Here is a 21,400-nt window from a genome sequence, read left to right on the forward strand (position 1 = left end):
CCAAATAGTTAAATCTGAAATGCAGTTACACATTAACAGGTCAATGGTATTCATGCATAGGAGCCACTCTGCAGAAAATGAGCGTTAGTACAGCGGTAAACCCATTACTAAGCGGTTAACTCAATGTTGCGTATATGCAAAATTATGGAATTTTAGTTCTTAGAAATATCCTACACTTCAGGATAATATTTTCTTCGGTTTACTGGCATTTTGAAATATCCTAAAATTTACTGTTTTTCGTCAAAAGTTTCATTAAAATTATTTATGTTTTTATAAATTTGAAAATTACCTTTTTCAAAGCAATGATGTACTACAAATTTTTAATGATATTTCCTTAAGATTAATTGAGGAATCTTACTGCAGGCAACTTTTTCTCTCACAAGGGAAATACACGATCTTCGGGTGGCGGACTGAGCTCAAATTTTCCGATTTGAGAGATCATGGCTATCAATTCAAGATGCCGAAGGAAAACAGCGCACCTCTCGTAATTTTTCATGAAAAAAGCCATTGAAAATTGTAAAAAAGATGAGTCTACGTCGCATATACGTATTTCCTATCACTTTCTTCTGGACATTGGTGGCTGGGTGGTCGAATGCTAAAGTAGGAATTTGGAGTTCGATCCTCTCCTTTTGTTTTCTTATCTTATTTACCTCAATAAAAATATTTTTTATTAATTTTTCTCAAAATTAATGTGCTCAAAAGGGTAGGAAATGAAGCAAGGGCTATATATTAACGTTTCTAAGGGCGATTTTGTTTTTATTTGTTCTCTCTAGGTATATTAGGATATTCCGAGTGTAAATAGACTTCTGTAGGGGTGGGGACGGAATGACATTTAAGTTAATAAATGGGAAGGAAATCCACCCCATAGATGGATTATGATTTCAATGGGAATCAGAAATGGATCAGCTTGGGGTAATTAACAGAATGAAAAGTGGACAGAAACCCGGCGTCGGCATTATGCAACTCTTAACGAATGGCGCCAAGGGGGCAAAAGTTTAATGTCCCATCCGACAGACGGTGCACTGCACTGCTGGTTTAATCCACATTACATGCATGGATTGAATGCAACGACTGCCCTGTATTTTTGACGGAATACACGCATCATTCACGGCGGGGTGCGGCAGCGGAAGGAATGCGTTCTCCGTTTGTTCGAGTACTATCCTGAAACTTGCAAACAAAGAATTTCCTGGAGTGGTCAGGAAGTGTACTGGCCATCCACCTCCAAATCTCAGTAAATAATTCAAGAGCATTTCGAAATTCAATCCCTGTATTCTGTGTGGTATTCAGAGGCTGTGAGTAAACAAAGCAATGGGAGAATGGCATTGGGTATTCCATATGGTCATGTCTACGCATTTTAGATTCAACACTTCATCACTTAGTTCAGCAAAATTGTTGTGCGCCTACGTGGAACTGGTACACGGCAAGATCATTTGCTGGAAATGTTATTTAGTAGACGTTCAATTCAGCTTTTCATGCATTCAATTTTAGAGACGATAGAATGACAGGTTTATAAACGTATAGCAGGAGTATAACAGAAGGTGTAGTGTTGCTGTGTTCGCACCTTGGGTTTTTCTCAGTGCCTTCTTCTCGCGCTTAGATGGTTAAGGCTAAGAATCTGCGTTCAATTGGGTAGATATCAGTTAAGTAGTCCTTTGAATTGCTACTTTATCACTCTCTCAATTATCATATTAGTAGTATTTCAATATTTTTTGGTCGGCTTGTTGTCACAAAATTCATCCAGACGAAAAAGTGAGGAAAATTTTACGCCTCAGAAGTAAACCTTGGAAGAAATGTCAAGATGGTAACTGAAGAATATTAATTAACATGAGAAGTAGGGTATAATATTTTATAAGCTTAGTAAGTCCAATAAAGATTACAGTATTAAAGATATGGATGATTTCAAGGGTACATCACGGCTGATGAAATAGTGACTGCACTGCTAGTACTTAGGGAGGGAAGTAATGCGGTGGTACGAATCTAAAAATATGTGAACTCACCAAAGAAGGATATAGTCATAAATGATGGTGATATTCCTCTGCCTTAGGATATTACTGATGCTTTTAAAATACATTCAAACCTGCTTCAAGGCAAGCCACAGTTTAAACCTGTAGAATCTAAAGATCAATCATCAAGTTAACGTGAACATCCAGATAAAAGATACAGAAAGCAAACCGGTAACCTAAATCCAAAAAATAAGAGTAACTTCCCCAAATTCGAGCCCCAAATGTCTTAAAGAGTAAAGCAACAGAAACACTCATTACTCAGCATGCATGCCATTCAGCAATTGAAATCATTCACTTATTTATCAGTGAAGAATCACTTGAATTAATTTTGAAACATTCAAATGAGTATGCTAGAGAGAAAAATAACCATATTTTTACTCTGAGAATGGCAGATTTAAAATAAATTCATTGGGATACTAATACTGTCGAGGTACAATCCATTACTGCTCACTAACTAGTACATGACAAATCAAGAGGGCATGTGTGTCCTAATAGTGAGGTGATGTATGTTACGGAAAAGATTTCATAACATTCAAAAATATCTGCATCTCTCCGATGATTCTCAAATTGACAAAAGTGAAAAATTCAGGCCTTTCCTCAGTAGACTAAATTAAAATTGCATTCAGTGTGGAATTTTTCGAAAAAAGTTTTCCATTGATGAGCAAATGGTTCCACATTTCGAGCAACACTAAGCTAAAATGCTCATCTGCAAGAAACCAATTAGATTTGGTGGTAAATTGTGGTGTCTTGCCTCATCTACAGGCCATTTCTATCAGTTTTTGCCATACCACTGTTCTATATTTGTTGAATTTTTGCAAGTCTCCAAAACATCTAACCATGTATTTTTGTACTTTCTTCACCCATTACATTCTGTTGGGAACTCAAAGTGATAAGGGTAATTTTGCAGTAAGAACAGAAGGAGAAAATAGAATGGGAAACTGTGCTGTTATGTCTTCAAGAGATTTGGAAAAAAACCAAAAAGGGATTTCACGGTTTTTATTTGACAAGTGAAAAGATATTCTCTTAGTTCGATGGCATGATAATTTTGTCGTCACCATTGCATCAAACTACTGGAATATTGAACCTATAGTAAGCACGAAAAGGTACAACTGGAAGCAGAAGAAAAGAGAACAAATTCCACAGCCAAATGTCCTTAACGATTCCAATCAGGAAATGGGAGGGGTAGAAATACATGATAATTCTGCAGCATGTTACCCTATCCAGATTAGGGGAAAAAATGGTGGTAGCCTCTATTTATAAATGGGCTCTCTTGTGCAATGGTGAATGTGTGGCGATTTTACATCATGGTCATGGGCAAAGCAATCCTCAGTTAGACTTCCAGTCTGAGATCGAAAAATTGTATTGAGGCAAGAAGTACTTTCCAATACAAAGACTGGTAACAATTGGCATAAAAAGCGGTGCGCATATGTGGGATGCAGTAGGAAAAATGACATACCCAAGCATGTCCGTCAATACAGAATAGGGCATTTCATCCAAATGAATACTGATAAGTCCCAGTGGAAACCTCGATTGTGCAAATAATGGACAACTTTTGGGAGTTTATAGTGCAATGTTTATCTTCACGCAGAATGTTTTCACACATTTAATCATAAGTGAAGGCAAAAAAGAAAAGAAGCAACCTCAGTTAGAATATTTGATTTTTCATTTATATTTACCGTAGTTTTCCCAGTGTTGCATAAACGCAACATTATGTAAATCAATTATCATGATGAATATAATAATGTTTCATGTGAATTCATCTTAATTAGGCCTAAATAAACTGGGAAATATAAAAATATTTAAGTTGAAAGTTCTACATACAGTCTGGGAGGTAATGGGTTAAGGAGCCTGGTTGTAACGCCAAGGATTTGGGGTCCAGGAACACACAAAAACATTTCTGTGAACTTTATGGTAATATTGAAGAATAACAGGCCTATATAACATAAACAATAGAAAAAATGCATAAAAAATTCCATGCGAGATTTGCAAAATTTGATTGAATTCTGAAATTCGGTTTTTTAATATTCCCTTATCAGAGTTAGTTACAAGTCTTTTCAGTGAATAGTCATTTTCAAACACTGAAGAGCACTCACCCACAGCCTCCGTCATAGACTCCATGGCCATTGTGCGATTTTGAATCAGCGCCTCACTCTCCATACCAGTAGGCTGAAAGTAAGCAGATTTCAGATTTACCAACAACAACTGACATCTCTAAAATTATTTAAAATAATGAAACAATAATCTTCACTTCTTATGAATCACTGGCATGAATACAAAAAAATATGAAGTGACAACACCAACATTAATCCCAAACAGTATCTAATTATTCCCTTCTCCCCTAAATATTAAAATATGCACCCCTCACAGGGAAAACAAGAGGGTAAAAAGAATAAATTAGGCGAGGGACAACTATTGTGGAGCAACAGGATTTCTTCACCGTTAGTACTTCTATTCTTGATTGGGGGATATAGAGTACTTCTTGGTGAATCTTCTTAACTTGGGGGGGATCAGAGATGCAGACTTACAAAAAATATTGGGGGGGGCCCAAACCAGTGATCTTGCCCCGGGAAATTTTCTAAGTAGTGAGTTTTATGTTTTTTAAGGATTATAAAGAGTCATATGATCAACATTAGAATCCTTATAACTCGAATCTTGATACCTGGACATTCCAGATAAAATCGACAAGCCTGACACATTTTTTCCTCACACCCATTATGGATTTTTGAGGGGGCTCGGGCCCTCTCAATCCCCATGGAGTCGGCGCCTATGGGAGGGATGTAATGTGGGAAAGCTGTTTAACTTATTGGCTCTCAGTCATTCATGGGGATGACCTCCTTCGCTGGCTGCTGTCGGGGTCGCTGCATCTTCTTTCATCATGGGCTGAGAGAATATTTAATTCAAGGCATTGTGGGTTGATCTTATTCCTCTTGGCATGGGAAATCTACTGTTCTGTTCACCTATTTCCTCTACTTTGCCACTCATCACCTCTCAGTCTAACCTCCAAGATTCTCTTCTCTCTCTAACTCTCCTCCACATGACAGGCATGACACCTTCAGCTGACCAGCATAGCCTTTAGCAATAAAATGAAGCCAGGGTCCATGTGTCTCCATGAGCTGAAATTCGTCCATATGTTATAACCCAGAAAGGTTAAGGTTTCTGGGGATGAGGCAGGTGGGGGAAACCAGGAATGAAGCAGGCTTTCTTAGAAACCTCACTACGGGGAGGGGGGTTTGCCAAAGCATGTCCTCATTTAGTAGAGTGAGGGGGTATAGATTCTGTCACCCTCTATCCTCTGCTCATAGGTGCTGTTTGGAGGGAGGGGTTGGGGAAAATGTGGACATTTCACTGGTCACGTACAAAACAAAAAAAACCAGGAATCAGGAAAGCAGGGAGTTGTGGGGGGAGGGTGAAACACTTCATAATTGAGCCCATTGATGCTTCACTATGCCCACAAACATACTCAGTCACCACATTGCATCAACCTTTTCCCTCGTCAACACCGATTTTAAGTTACCCATAAACCATGCCAAGTGGCATCGGTTACAATACCTTGTGCCCAACTTTGAAAATAATGATCAAGGTTTCAAAATCTGGAATCAAGTAGCCCATGTTTACAGAACTTGAATTTCAGCATTACCCCAAATATCACTTTCATCCATTAATTTAATTGAATGTGAATTCCATGCATACCTCAGTGGCATCAGTCTCATTGGAAGATAGTTCTCTCTTGGCTAAAACCAGCAAAGAGTCAAGGTCTATCACAATGGTTTCTTTGCCATTAGAATCCACCACTTCACCTTGGGAAGATGTTGACGCCTGTGTCTGCATTTGAGTCCATAATCAGCATCATTAAAGACAGGGACACAGAAATATAGAAACAGCTTCGTGAGTTTGCCAAAAAAATTATGGTTCTTATTAATAGCATACATATGTACATACCAACCAAAATAATTCACTTTTGTAGCATTAACATGTAAAGAGCTTAAGTGTAGCATTTTTATGCACTAAATTGTACAACAATCTACCATAGTTTTTGAAAAAAAACACTCATCTTATCAAAAAAATGGTAGGATTAGTATCAAGTAAGAAATCACTACTTACATGTGAATGAATATTAGTCTAATGCTGGAATGTGTGACTGAAACTTGGGTGTAATTTGAATTGATTTAAGATGTTTTTGCCACTGATTACATTGACTTAACTTCTGCTCATGCAAAAACTATTTGTATTCTGTGAATTTCATTAGCTAGATGAAGAGTGATGATGATTTACATATTGGTAGGTCAATGTTGTTCCATTTGCAGCATGCTGCAACAATGAATGAATTATTGAATCAGACTGTCCTGTTGTGAGATGCAACGAGTTTTTCATTTCCCCTCATATTTGAGTTGTATACTGTAATAAATGTATACATACAACAAGCTCCATCAAAATCAGCAGATGGAAAAAATAATTATCCATCTCAACAACCAACCTGGTCTACCAACATCCAATACTCTTTTCAAAAATGGTAAAGGACAAATCCTGAGTCCCCTTCATAATTTCCTCTACACAGTTCACACAATATCCAAATCTGATATAATAAAAATATGCCTTACATTAATTCTTTTTTGGGAATAAATTTTCTTTGGAAGATACGACTAGAAACTGCATGATCAATTGATTTTGTAGAAATGCAACCAACCACAGCCAACACAAGCAAATTTCATTTCAAATTTATCATTCATAATGAATGCTTTTGTTCATTTTGTACGATTTCACCAAAGAATCATGACTCAAATCATTTGGTGTAGTTAGCCACACTATACTCGGTGATCAGTTGATCATCACTTCACGAGCACTGAGTGTGAGAGTACCAATTACTACAATAAGTAACATGAATGTCACTTGCTTTTCTACCATATGGAGTATGTCTCTTTATGGAAGCGAAGCTTGGACATTGACAGCAGCAGAGAAGTCTAAAGGAGAAAGCATTTCAAATGCATTACTACCAAAGAATGACTAGGTCAAAGGGGATCGACCATGTACACGTAACAAGGAAAAGCTAGGAGAGAGAGAAAAGATGATTTTTCCAAAAACCCTTAAAAAAAAGATGGAACGGCTTAGTTGGCCACATTATGACACATAACAGTGAGATGAAAACAATTGTAAAATGATAGGTGGAAGGAAAGAAGGGCAAGGAGCGGCATTGAATGAGTTTCATAGCCCAGGTCTTCAAGGATGTAAAAGAGAAGAAATATGTGGGTTAAAAAATGTCTAGCAGATAGGAGAGCTGCATCAAACCAATCTTACGATTGCTTACTAGCAATGATGCTCCTTCCTTCTGATTTGTGTTGATCAGAAGTGAGCATCGTACATATATCTATGTTCACAAAAGTGGGAAGAGTCAGAGCCCTCACCTGTTCAGTGATCAAAGGTAAGTAATCAGAGAAGCTGCGTGCCCCCAACCTGTTCAGTACAATTAATAACTCATTTTGAATATCTTCTTCAAGAACGACACACAGGGTTCCCACTCTAACTAGATAATAAAATTCAGTTTTTTCATGACATTCATGGTCTAAATGTTGTCAAATTCATGGTCAGTTGATTCACCATTTTAGGCGGGAACACTGATCAAGTGAAAATCACGGGCCTCACAGTAACTAAAAGTTTAAGAAACGCAAGATTCAGTGAATACAAATGCAGCAATATCAGTGTTATCTCTTACGACATGACCTATAGTTAGAAAAATACAGTGCTTGCTTAAGATTGTGAGTGAGAAAATAGAGAGAGCAGCATAGCAGGGAAGTTAAGAAGTGTCTGAAATTTCACCAGGATTAATGAACACCTTCTTTACTGGCCTTCCAGATTCGGTGAAGCCTTGTGATTTCATGGCACATGGGCCATTACTTCTACTTCGAATATGTGTGCAGATAAATGCATGACTGACCTTGAAATAAAATCCACGCATAGATTTTTCTTATGATCCCCCAATTGTAGTTCTACAAACAAGTTTGTGAGATTTTTCAGGTTTCAAGACAAAATTCACGGTTTTATGGTCTATGACATACCATTGTTTGTCAAACGCAGTGCTGAAATCTCTCCATACAAGTATGTGTTCTGAATGGCTGATATGAGGCTCAAGTAACAGAAAAAGCAAATGAGTGATGGAAAAAGTGATGGGAATCCACAGAATAAAGGTTATCGAAAAAAAATTTCGCTCGACGCTCACTTCAGAGCCATCACTGTATTCAACAAACAAGAGTGATCGCTGATGTGATCAATCAAAAATTATGAATAATGATCGCTTGAATCAGTCTTCAGTGATATTGGAATATTCCATGGAGGACTGAAGTTATGTAGTAGCAAAACTGCACTTAACAAAGGAAAAGTACACTCACCCAGTCATCCGTTGCCAATGGGTCTGAGGCATCAGTTGATGTTATGGCTGGATCTGTTGTGTGCATCACAGAATAATTACCTCCGCTGAGAGGGTCTTCGTCCTCCTCTTTTAGATTACACTAGAAAACAATGCTGAGTGTCAATCAAAAAAGGCAAAAGGATAATACATGACAATAATAATGCTGATGTTCATTAGTAATAACAATTAAATCTCATTTACATGAAAGCCAAAAGCATGTTTGCGTAAGATTTTAGCGACCTACTACTATTAAATGTTTCACATGACTAGTTTATTCTGCACACATTGGTGTGGAATGCTTCAGCATTTGCTAGCCACAGTAGAAGTCTTCACCTTCCAACCCAGAGGTCTCAGGTTTGCATCCCAACTGGGTGGCTTTCCCCCATCTAGATCTTCTATTAGGCTCCAGATATATGCCTCCCCTTCAACTTGATCGTTTTAATGGAGAGGACTTAAAAGTCCTGAATTTTATCAATCAACAAAGATGAAACTATTCTCACCATTCCTTTAAGTTTATCTTAGAATAAGGCCATATGCTCAGTCGACACCAAAGGCTCAACTGGCCATTGATACGTCATCAGCACCAACATAAATCTATCTTGCCAAAAATGTGCCATAAAAAAACCATACATACGGTCAATTTTTAACTAAATGGACCCAATATGAACTAGGGCACCTGAACAATCCATACACCCTACATAACATGGCAGCCAAATTTTTTCTGCTGATCATTACCAATAACTCAACATTTTAATGCATATTAAGGGAGACTAGCTCATATGAACCATTTTAAAATGTTCCGAAACATAGCAGAAATGTAATAGGTATTACTACCACATCATACCATTGAATGGAATGAATAACAAAATTTTCTGAAGTGTAATATGTACAATGGCAGAAAATATTAACGCACAGCTCATTGGTGTCTGAAAGTGGACAATTGAGGATGTCATTGACATGTCTTCCCAAATTTTGCCCAAATAATACTCTCACACAACTGGAAATTTTAAAAGCTCTATGCCCCTTAAGCCGGGGAAATAATCACATGCATTGCATTATGAGGATGAGCAGAAGATCCAGCTGCACATATTCTCTGAAGTGTGATTTGTCCACGACTCACCTTGGATGAAGTCGGGAAATCTGCAAACACAGTGAACATAATGGGCATTGAGACTCCTTCAGCATATTATCATTTCAGTGGCATAATGGGTAAAGTATTAAGGAACGTATCAGAGGTTCCACGTATCAAGCCTCACATGAATTTTCCCTAGAAATGAGGGAGGAAGACTAGCCCACGACACATTGCACCTGCAGCTAATGTTCGGAGCTTTTGACTCATTCTCACTTCTTCAGGATCCAGCCACCAATATATCTGACACGCATCCTCCATGATAGGTTGAGGTAATCATAAAGCCAGACCCTTCCCATTATCTGTCACTTTTCTGTTGAAACTATCCACTGCCCATTCACGGGGAAGTGGGACAACCTCAGCAAGAAATATAGTGCCATAGATCAATTATGTATATATGAACAATTTTGTCTAGTTCATCCATAATAGTTAAATAGGACCTTTTCAGTAGGTAGTACAATTGCCTCTGTTTCTTAAGGACCCACATAATATCATTGTTCTACCAGTGAAATTTTTTACAATCAATTTTAGTTTTTACAAAATATATTAGTTGATTAGTTGGTACAGAATTTCTCAAAAGTATTTCCATGAAACATCAATGTTTTTATTTTAAGCTTTAGCTATGAAGTCAGTGTACAGTTGCTTAATTATCTCGACAAATTTAATGAAGTAATATTCATCAAATTAATTTATATTCCTTTTTGATTTTACAAACGAGTCCACTCCCATTTTTAAGGTTGCAAAAATGAATATGTAATCTCTTAAAACGTCTATAATATTGATTTGTTTTATCAACTCAAGAAGGCTTACTGCCTTACGGCCTAATGTTTTATTTCCTCTCACAGACTTGTCAACTACTTGTTTGATTGAGTGAATTGCTTGTGCATTAAGTAGCATCATGCTAATTTACCTATTATTTAAATTCGGATTGCAGTGTATGAGTCCCAATTTAGAGATGGGAGATTACGATTTCCCTTAATCATTAATACACCTTTGCTTTCTCTCAAAGTGTATGGTATTTGGAGGAGGTGACCGACAGCTGAGGTCATTTGCACCATGAGGGAAGGGGTATGTAAGGAAGGGTGGAGAGAAACCCGGCGTCGGCGTTAGCCTGCTCTTAACGAAAGGCGCCAAGGGGACCACGGCTTAACGTCCCTTCCGACGGATGGAGTGTTGCGCTTGAAATGTCCTCCACACAACATTCAAGCAGGGATCGGGCAGTCTCTGAAAATTCTCTGCCACTGCCGGGATTTGAACCCGAGCCCGCCAAGTGGGAAGCCAACACTCTAGCCACCACACCAACCCGATCCCCTTTCTCTCAAAGTCAATGCAGATATTATATTTTATTATTGATAAATAATATCCACTACGGAGTTTGGAGGTCTAAAAAGAGCAAACAGGTTGCAAAAATTATTCTGTCATTGCTTAAACCATCAATAATTATTTATTAGCTGCATCAACTTAATAAGGCTTACCACTAAAAGACTTGATAAATGATTTATTGCCTTTCATAGACTTATCAACCGATTTGGTAGTGGAATACTGTTTTCCTTCTGTTTTGTTGTTTATCCAAGACCACACTCTCTCTATTTAACTGCTGGTTTTTTAATGGCTGGCGCAGAGTAAAAGTGATTAAGCTGCTATAAAAACTCAGCCATCTGTCCTTTTGAGTCCATTAGTTTTATATCCAGGAGAAAAACCTTAATTGTTGCTTATATACCCTCTGTAAGCCAACTCCCTGTTCCTATGACCACGTCTGCATCCTGATATTTATGATCGATTTTTGCACTCTATATTTTATTGCTACGGCAATTAGCTACTGCAAAGTTGATGTCAGATTTTGTAGACTGACTTTCGGTTTATTCTTTTCCATGCTTGTGCTCCTGGTTGAAGAATTACAATGGAAATGCTCATATGATTGATTTAATAATTTTCCCCAGAGAACGGCTCTTGGGATTTTTGTTTATTTTCTGCATTTCACTCCTAAGCTAGTTGATCTTAAAAGTTTCGTAGTGCAGATTACCTCGGAAGCTACTTTTAGTTAACCCTTTAGCTGCGGGAGTTCTTGAATTCAGCTACAAGCCCGAGCAGGAGAGAACCAAGAAATATTCATCCTTTTAGCCTGACCCGGCATCTTGCAAGGAGTGAACTCTTATAACCCAAGTCAACCCTTGTCTCTTTCTTACCCAGGGACATTTGTCCTATTGTATCCATAAGGAACATTTGTCCACTTGTCGAGGGCATATTAACAGTGTGGAGTGGGAAGGAAACAATATGATGTGGGCAGGAGAATGGGGAACTTTGGGAGGCACACCCTGCTGTGAGGGATGGCCTGGGAGAGTTGAGGCCCCTTAGAAGTCCCCACAAAGGGAGAAAGGCAATTGGACTCTAGCTACTTAATGAACAAAATTTGGGAAACTGGAGGAGGTTGTCGAGAAATGGTCACATGTTGGAAAATGTTTTTCCAGCAGCAGGCAAACAGGCCATTTGAAAACATGCTCGCAGTCTAAGGGTTAAAATTCTTCAGACATAAAAAAAAATTAAGTACTACAAATTCTTGAGTCATCTGCAAAGATTATGCTGATGTTCTGTACGCTCCTTTTAAAATTTAAAAAAAATACGATAATTTTGGATTCAAACCCTCCTAGAACATTACTGCAACTACCGAACACAACATAGACCTACTCGGCCATGGGACCACTTATGGTAGATATAAAATAGCCAGTCCAAATATGAATCTAAATATAGAAAAACCCTCGCCACATATCCAGTAAGAAAACACCCTGATGGCATAACGTGAGCGTGAAATATTTCAGTAGATTCCATATGCTAATCTTAATTCCGATGGGGTTTATGCTCCTGGAGTTTGACTCCAGCTTTGGTGGCTAAGTGGCTTCCCCTTCTCTCCTTTTAAGCTCTTTGTGGCTTACGAGTGATGGTTGCAGGTCACTTTACGTGCCAACCTCACAAGTTTTCACCTATACCACCCCATCAGGGTGACTCCTGGGTGTGTATATACTTTTGAAAACAATAGTACTAGGTAGGCATCAGTAATGAGGACTAAGTAAGTATTAGTACAGTGTGGGTAGAAAGCAAGGTCTATGTTAGACACATGTAACTATTGCATACATTATATGAGGCAGAAAATTAAAATATTAGTGAAACTAGAAAGAAATATTCAGTACACATGAAAAAGACATACAATACATCAATATATTTTAAACTTTACTCACCAATGAAAGGCCATTGAGCTAAATTTGAATGATTTTTTGTGGCACATAGTATACAACAATTATGTTGAATGCATGCAAATCATGTGACACATTACCATGTTACCTGTGAGACACCACAAGTATGCTGGGATCAAAGTTGTGATATCATCAGCCTTGAACAATAATCCTTACACCAATAATAAGAATGTGGCTTGGACGCTATCAATGCAGCGAGTATTTGCAGCATGATAGTCCAAGAGGCAATGCCAAGGATACAAAATTCCATCCTGTAGAGCAAGGGTTCCCAAACTGAGGGGTGCGCCCCCCTGGGGGGGCGTGGAGAAAGTCCAGGGGGGGCGTGACACCCAAATGAAATAATTAAAAATTACAAAAATAATTTCCTCAGATCTTTGAAATAGTTTTAGAGAAAGCTGTTCGGATGTACTTGCCTTTTTCAACAATATACATGTGCAAAAAAGCGTTTTCAACTCTTGTGGCGATTAAAACCAAGTACCGCAACAAGCTTGATGCCGAAAGTGACCTACGCTGTGCTTTATCTGAAACTCAACCCAGGATCTGTCAACTTATCCAGAACATGCAAGTGCAACCATATCACTAAATTACATTTTATGTTTTGTTTTTGTAAGTAGGTAGGCCTATTGTTTCACCTTCCTTAAATTGAAAAATGTATGTGTTACAATGTTTAATTTTTTTACCAGTAATTATATCGGTTTTTCATGTAATACTTGTTTTAATTTTCATCATACGTACGATTATTGAATCTTTTCATTCTGCGTTACCGCATTCAACAGAGAACAAAAAAATTTACCTACTCACCGTGAAGTAGGCACATACTTGTTCAAGTAGGAGTTGTAATGTACAGCACCGTGGAAATAGGGTATTGCAAAATGGAAAGCTGATGTGTAGTGGGGGGGGGGGTACAAAAAAGTTTGGGAACCCCGGCTGTAGAGGCTTCATTTATAATGTCATTTGTAGTCCATTATAGTGAAAAGATTAGCTGATATGAGAATTTAGTGTAGGGTGCATGAAACGAAACAGGATTATTTACCAGTGATGATGATGATGAGTTCGTTATAAGTAAATGGATTTCAAAAATGTTGACAGCATGGCAATAGGAGCAGACACATAAGTATTTTCTCAGTACTTATTAGCATTAGAGTGCAGCAAAACCCTTATTATCTGCGCATCTATTTTTACATGGATAGAATTTGAAGAATTCCACCATGAAATTGTCTCCTAAAGTGAGTTACCAAACTATGAATGCACAATTACTGTGGTGATGTTTTCCTCCTAATGAGGAAATCAAGGCATGCCATTGAAGACCAAGTTCTGACTATATATTTGTACTTACTACATGCATTCATCACTCAAGAATATTGATATACAGCCGGCGAAGCCGGATGCGGGTCGCCGATAACCCTCGGGCGGCGAAGCCGCCCACAGGCGAGGAACGGCGAAGCCGTTCCGAGGTGGCTACGGCTCGGGGGGACACAGGTATACTTTGGGCGGCGAAGCCGACCACGGGCGAGGAACGACGAAGCCGTTCCGAGAAGTCGTTGGCTCGGGGGGACCCAGGTAAACCTTGGGCGGCGAAGCCGCCCCACCACGAAGAAGGGCGACGATGAACGGCGAAGCCGTTCCGAGGAACTAGCGGGTCTCCGTCACAGGGCTACCTCGATATCTGGGCGGCGAAGCCGACCCCTGACGAGGAACGGCGAAGCCGTTCCGAGACGCCGCGGATGGGACGGCGAAGCCGTCCGGCGGGGGCAGCCGGCGAAGCCGGATGCGGGGGGGTTTTAGGGGGCGTAGCCCCCTAACGAGCGCGCGCAGCGCGGCGAGTATTGATATATGCTCCTAAAAAATACCATGTTAAGTAAACTAGTATCGAGAGAGAAGCATATTCCAGGCAATAGGAATCCGGGCAAATTCTGCATCGTAGAGTGGGAGCTGTGTCACATCCATGGTCATCAATGTAGTACATATAGTGAAACAAACTATAGGCTTGAAAGTAGAATCAAGGCAGTCCACTAATGGCCCATCCATGAGATGTGTGACATCTTTTTCAGAAGATAAGTGGTGTTATAAAGCTAAGATTGACTCTTACACGAATAAATTAGAGTGGTTACTTTTTGTCTCGCATCGTACAACTGATAGTCACACAACCGAGGGTGACTTTGCATAGAAATGACTACAGTTACACTGGGCAAAAGTAATTTCGTCATACAACCTAGTTAATTATTTACATACAAATTAAAGTCATTCAACTCAGTTTTCAGCGCCGATGAGAATAGAGCTTACCAACATATTGGCTCTGGATTGATGGGAGTCTGGCACAGGAATGTATATTTCAGTCGTTTGGATTGAGCAAGTGAGATGTGAGGTGCCTTCAATCACATCTTGAATGCAGTCTTTTGTGTCAGCAGAAGACCCCAACTTGTCATCAGCTGCCTCATCCCCTTGGATACTCTGTGAAGATAGTAACAGTGATAAACAACTCACCCCATTCAGTGTCAACAAAGGAAGCATACTCCTTATATTGATTAAATAGGATTTTTAATGTGTCATTTAAGCTATTGCGTAAAAATTGAGAGGTGTCTGTTAATCAATAACTCAAAAGCTAAACAGCAACTAAAACCAAATTATGCAGGAAGATATTAGGTGTAATGACTCACATCTTAGCCATATTACAACATCCTTGGGGCCATGGAATCAGAAAATAAATGTTTGCAGCAGTGGTGTCTTAAATATGAATCATTGATGTGGAATATGTTTTTGATCAATTTCTATTGATATTGACCTCTTGTTCATACATACTCAAAAATAAAATCTGGGATAGAATAAGTATATATCATATGTTGGCCACTTCCTGAGGTGGAAAGGTATGAAATCATCAGCCTGATATTGGATGGGAGAGTTTTAGTAAAGCAGTAAAGAGGAAAAAATGTTCACAGGCACAAAACATCATAGATGGGGCAGCAGTTAGAGATACTTGGGACCCATTACAATGGTCAAGAGAGCAATGCCTGAACAGCCAATGCACTGGATTGTGTGCGGCAAAACGAAAAAAATAAATAAGAACCTAAGAAATTCTGACAGCTCCACATCAATGAGTCTGGTGGATGAAACCTATTCATTTGGCAGATTTTTTAATTATCAAACCTCATCACTCAAAAAAGTAAAAAGTGAACACAGCTAACATGCTCTTTTGGTTCTAAATTTGGATGAAAAAGTTCTTCACCAAAGAAATCTGCATAAAGTTGAAAATATTTAAGAATAAATCTGAAACAAATATTTCATTGCATTATCAAAAAGGCAATTTCTGACCTCATATTCAAAATACGAATAACTGAATTAATTTAAAAATGTAAAATCATTCCATTCCCCAAACTATAGAATTACTTAAAAATCAAAATAATGAAAATACCCAGTGCAAATTTTACTCAAAACAATTTCCTCAACAACCCCAACAAAATGGAGCATATCTTATGGCTAGCAATGACTGTGAAGACTATTACATAGGATAATCATTTCGAAAAATTAAAAAGGTAATTTAACACATAAGCCATCTTTTAAGTCAAATAAACAGTCCTGTACACATCTTATCCAAGCATTCATAAAAACACAACCTTGGAATTCCATATCACCAAAATTTGAAAAAAGGGAACATAATTTTAACTACAAGATTAATTTTAAAAACATTTTTTTTTCATGCATAAAGAAAAAAACTTGTTATTGCTGCAGTTATATAGATGGGTCTAGCAAATATAGCGTACTGAAATTACACAAAAATGGTGCACGAATAAAAGTGAAAGTATAAATTTCATTACTAAGAAACTGACCAACAAAATAAACGAATTGATACATAAAAGATATTTCACATCCGTTTTCTTATTTTTTTTAAAATTTTACATTTTGATTTTTAAAACGTTTTAGTACTTCTTTGCAACTAGATGCTTTAAAGTGTCAAAATAGTTTTCAACCCTGGGCCACTTATAAATTTATTTTACCTCGCATATTTTAATAAAATAAGCCTTGAGAATGGAAAATAAATGTCATAACCGTTGGCAGGTATGTTATTGCAAATAAGTTAAACCTCAAGAATTCATATGGAAATATAAACAAGAATTCAAGTAAAACATAATATTTTTCATGCTTTATTATCCACCGATGAAGAAAATAACCTACAGGGCTATCACAGCTCACGCATTGCAGAAAAAAAATGTAGGATATATCCTTGAACATTTTAATATGCTCTGGTTACCCAAGCGAGAATTTTATAATGGACTATGTCATAGCCTAGAGGGTAGATTGCCTTTTGAGTAGATCATTTGCGACTTGAATTCCTCACTTTGTTAGCAATATTGTTTAACAAAGAAGTACTTGAACCGGGCAACAAAACGTCTACACTTATCACCACTGAAACACCAACTGCAAGGTAAAAAGCACTTCGCACGGAGTCACAGATTCAGAAACACAGCTTCCGGGCAACTGGGCTAGTTTCACTATTCCGTCAACCTTGTGCGACGGCTTTTAAAATTCCCTAATATTATCAATTATCCAATGGAACGTTCCATTCACTTTTTATCTCTGATTAAAGTACTTTTAAAAATAAAATTGAATTCACCACCTTCAAGCAGTCATACAACTTTCTATTTCTCAAGTTGTGGCATCAAGTGAATAATCAATCACAATTTTGAGTTTTATCAAATTACTGCTACAATAAGATGAGTCCGCATATAATTATCCACCTGGATTTCTCACTGCTGTCGGCACAAACCAAAGACTCCAACTTTACGTTCTGGGAAACAATGCATGCACCAGTCTTCAAATAAGAAAAAACGAAACTACTCACCCCAAAGTAATTAATCCCAGAAAATTTCCTCAGTTTTTCGTCCGATTCTAAACATATCTTTTTGAAAACACTGAATTCCGTGAGCTTCTTCAGACATACTGGACACAGGATGGTAGGCAGGCCATCTCCCACAGCAACCTAAGATAGCAATCAACACGCTACACATTGAAAGAATCTGAAATTATACTCATAACACAGAATAAAGAAATCAATATGAAATAGAAAATTGATAACAGGTATCGTGCTACTTACTTCCAAACCGAGCAAACCATGCATGGCATCCTTAACAGTTACTCTGCAAGCCACGTTTGAAGTGAATATGTTGTAATAATAATCATTTTTCTTCATGCAAAGTCTGCACTGGGTACCCTCGGAACTCCTTTCAGAAGACTCCGAATAATTCCCTGGTAAAGCACTCATTTTTCACAGCAATAACTCACACAATCTTTAAATCAGTTCATTCATCAAAGATATCATCCACAAACCACGCTTAAAATTTCCCAATGCCTAATACATTACTATCATTTCCATGGCGTACGGCAATGGAAACACTTTGGACTACTCACGGAAATCGGAAGAAAAAAGCTGTCATTGAAATATTACCTGAAGAAGAAATCTTATTGATACAGAAGACAGAAAATTTGTTAGGGAATTTCATGCCTGTTGACACCATAGTTTACAACAGAACAGGCAAGGAAAGGTTACATTAGATTTCTCACTTTAGTTGCGTGATCTACCACTAGAGTACCACATATACAACAGGCCTACCATCGAAAAATGACGAAAACTTGCATTCGCAGGATAACATGATATATCGTTCAGCTTCATTGCATGAGCCTTTGAATGGCTCTATTTAAAACCTCTATTTTAATTATTGAATAAAGAAGTTTTGGAATCCATTTTTTGACAAAATTGTAAATGCATAATAGGGAGTGCGGGAGCCACATTTGGCTTATTCCTTTCTGAGCTATTAATTATACATTTAGTAACTAATACTTTTTATTCCACCATAAATAAAATAATCCTTGATGACGTTTAAATGAGATATTCATACATATTATCAAATGGACATAAAATAGTCTTCGAACGCGGATATTTGGCCTGTTCTTTAGGTACGCGCTCCGCGGATGAAATGGCAACTAGATTACCACATTTTCCACACCTATCTTTGCTAGCAATGTCTTATATTGACAAAGGTACGCTGTGTACCCGGATGTTATTTTGTAATCGTGTCAAAGAGCCTGAAAGTTGTTGATAATATTTTCAGCCCACGCTGTTCCGTGTTGATATATCTGGATATGAGTTATTAATTGTTGGCTTTTTAGGTGCTTCGTTGAATAATCCAAAGTATTTTCATTTTCGCACGATATCGAAGTGAATATAGTTTTCGTTTTGGATTTGAGATCTTTGTTAGTTCTGTGTGGATAATTTAATTGACTATTGAACTGATTTGAAGATTGAATGATACGTTGAAGTGAAAACATGAGTCGTACCACCGGTAATTTCAAGTCAGAAAGGAGTTCAAAGAGTGGCCTTTGCAGACTTTGTAGGAAGAGTAATAGTGTTTATTATAACATATTTACTTCTAACATAGCATGTAAAATAACTGTGAAGGAAGCCCTGAATGATTTAGTCGGGTTACAAGTAAGTGGCACATTACATTTAATCGATTTTGTTGAAATGGAGATTACTTCTTTTCGGGTCATGCAGGATAATTCCGAATTCCTCTGACGTATATGTTATTTATTGCTATATCAGGTTGCTGTGGGAGATGGCCTGCCCAATACCATGTGTCCACTATGTTTGAAGAAACTCACGGAATTCAGTGTTTTTAAGAAGATTTGCTTGGAATCAAACAGAGTTCTGAGAACATTTTCGCCAAGAAATTACGGCAGGGTGAGTACTTAACGTTTTTTTTCCCATTTACAGGCTTCGGAGATTTCAAAGTTACAATAAATGGTTTGTGTCGACTGATGTAAGAAATGTAGAGAGAAAATTATACGCGGACTGAATATTAATATCATAAATTTGTAAGGATTAGCTCAATATGGTTATAGATTCAACGCTTGGTGACACATTTGGAGTTCACAATACAACACAAGTATAGTAGTTTAACCGCATGAGGCCATTAAATCCAGTAAGAACTATGAAGGCACTCATATTAACAATCAAAATTTTATTGAGCATTTGTCAATGTACAGTAACAGGGCTTGATTGGCTCCGTATATGGTCTACGGACAAATGTAAGTGTAACGAGTTCATTTTCCAACAAGGGGTTTTTCCTATCTATTAATCCGTGGCAAGGCACTACTTATGATCCAGTATGTTTTTCAGTGGCGACGACTAAAGAAAATTTATGTTGTTGTTAACTTCAGTGTGCTCTAAACAATCACATCCTGTAAAGTCATCAATAAACTCACATATCATATAAAATTACATACATCATTGATCAACTCAAAATGCAATCTTCCCTCTAAGCTATACCACAGTCCTTCAGTGTTTGATTCGGTAACCGGAGCATATTAAATTGACAAACAAATCCCAGCCGATTTGCTGCTAAAGAGTGAGACGTGAGAGACCCAGAAATGAGTTTGTTTATCAGTTGCCGAGCATAGTCGTAAGTGGCTGCCAACATTATATTGCATTGTTGGGGACTCCTTTTTTTCTTTGACTATGATCTCATGAGGTGTAGGCCATGTATTATACAACATTTTTCTGAAGTTTAAGAAATTGATTGTTCATTTGATAGGCATTTCATATGAAAAGCTGTTGGGTGAAATGAATCAGTATATAATGGGCAAGTATTAATATATGGTCCACATTTGATCCCAGCTACTTTGTATAAAAACCAAGTAGCTGTGATCAAATGTGGACCAAATGAAGTGTACCAACCAAGTGAAGGACAAGTGGAAGGGAAAAAGGGCAAGGGACGGCCCCAAATGAGTTACATAGGACAGGTTATAAAGGATGTAAAAGAGAATAAATATGTAGCTACGAAAAGATTAGCAGATAGGAGAGAGAAATGGAGAGCTGCGTCAAACCAATCTTAGGATTGTTGACTAATGATGATGATGAAGTATTAATAATTAATTTTAGTCTAAAAACAACTATCTGAGAAAGCATTTTATCAGAATGATGTAAAATTAGAAATCAAAATATTGAAAATTGATATGAAATATATTCTCTGTAGCTGTTAAGTTTATTTTTTGTTTATTAAATTCCAGTATTGAAATACATTTATGTATTAGTTTCCACTCTTATTAATTTGATCAGAAAATGTGTGGCGAAAACCATTTGTTTGTTCCTGAGTTAAAATTATTTGTGTGAGTGCTTATAGAAGTCTTAAGAAACTTCTTCCTCTTGGAGTAACTGTGATAAACAACTCATCTCATTAAAAATCTGCAAATAAAATATTCTCCAAACCATCATAAAACAAGGCGTTGAACATATTGTTTATGCTTCTTTATAAAATGGAAAATAAAATGGAATTGTGTCTGCATGTCAGTAATTCAATCACTGAAGAGCTGCAGAGAGGACGGAAATGAAATTTGGCACAAAGTCCCTTTATATACCAAGCTTATTCATGCTCCCTATTAATGTAGATTAGCGACAGGTATATTCAGTTAACTTTGGATTGTTAATATAAGGGCCTTCATAGTTAATATTAGATTTTTAAGTTTGTAGCAAAAGAAATATTCATAAGTTCTCTATTTTTTTGAAATTACATGATAAAATGGAAAGTTTTCAATGAATTGTGCGATTCACAAGTTCAAAGATGAACAG

General features: G+C 37.5%; 2 protein-coding genes across 2 annotated transcripts in view; one reads left to right on the forward strand and one right to left on the reverse strand.

Annotated features, from left to right (window-relative positions):
* The window catches only part of LOC124172184 (zinc finger protein 184-like), a 31,276-nt gene extending 12,968 nt beyond the window's left edge, over positions 1 to 18,308 (reverse strand). The window contains exons 1-6 of the mRNA XM_046551602.1: positions 17,870 to 18,308; positions 17,618 to 17,755; positions 15,064 to 15,231; positions 8,384 to 8,503; positions 5,694 to 5,825; positions 4,097 to 4,169 (exon numbers count right to left, since the gene is read on the reverse strand). Coding sequence (XP_046407558.1) covers positions 4,097 to 4,169; positions 5,694 to 5,825; positions 8,384 to 8,503; positions 15,064 to 15,231; positions 17,618 to 17,755; positions 17,870 to 18,037 — 799 coding nt within the window. The 5' untranslated portion in view covers positions 18,038 to 18,308. The remainder of the gene's footprint in view (positions 1 to 4,096; positions 4,170 to 5,693; positions 5,826 to 8,383; positions 8,504 to 15,063; positions 15,232 to 17,617; positions 17,756 to 17,869) is intronic.
* Positions 18,309 to 18,828: 520 nt separating this feature from the next.
* Positions 18,829 to 21,400, forward strand: part of LOC124172457 — a 70,599-nt gene continuing 68,027 nt past the window's right edge. Inside the window, exons 1-2 of the mRNA XM_046551898.1 lie at positions 18,829 to 19,261; positions 19,376 to 19,513. Of these exons, the coding sequence (XP_046407854.1) occupies positions 19,100 to 19,261; positions 19,376 to 19,513 (300 nt within the window). The 5' untranslated portion in view covers positions 18,829 to 19,099. The remainder of the gene's footprint in view (positions 19,262 to 19,375; positions 19,514 to 21,400) is intronic.

This window comes from Ischnura elegans, assembly GCF_921293095.1.
Source record: "Ischnura elegans chromosome 13 unlocalized genomic scaffold, ioIscEleg1.1 SUPER_13_unloc_1, whole genome shotgun sequence".
Classification (NCBI taxonomy): Eukaryota; Metazoa; Arthropoda; class Insecta; order Odonata; family Coenagrionidae; genus Ischnura; species Ischnura elegans.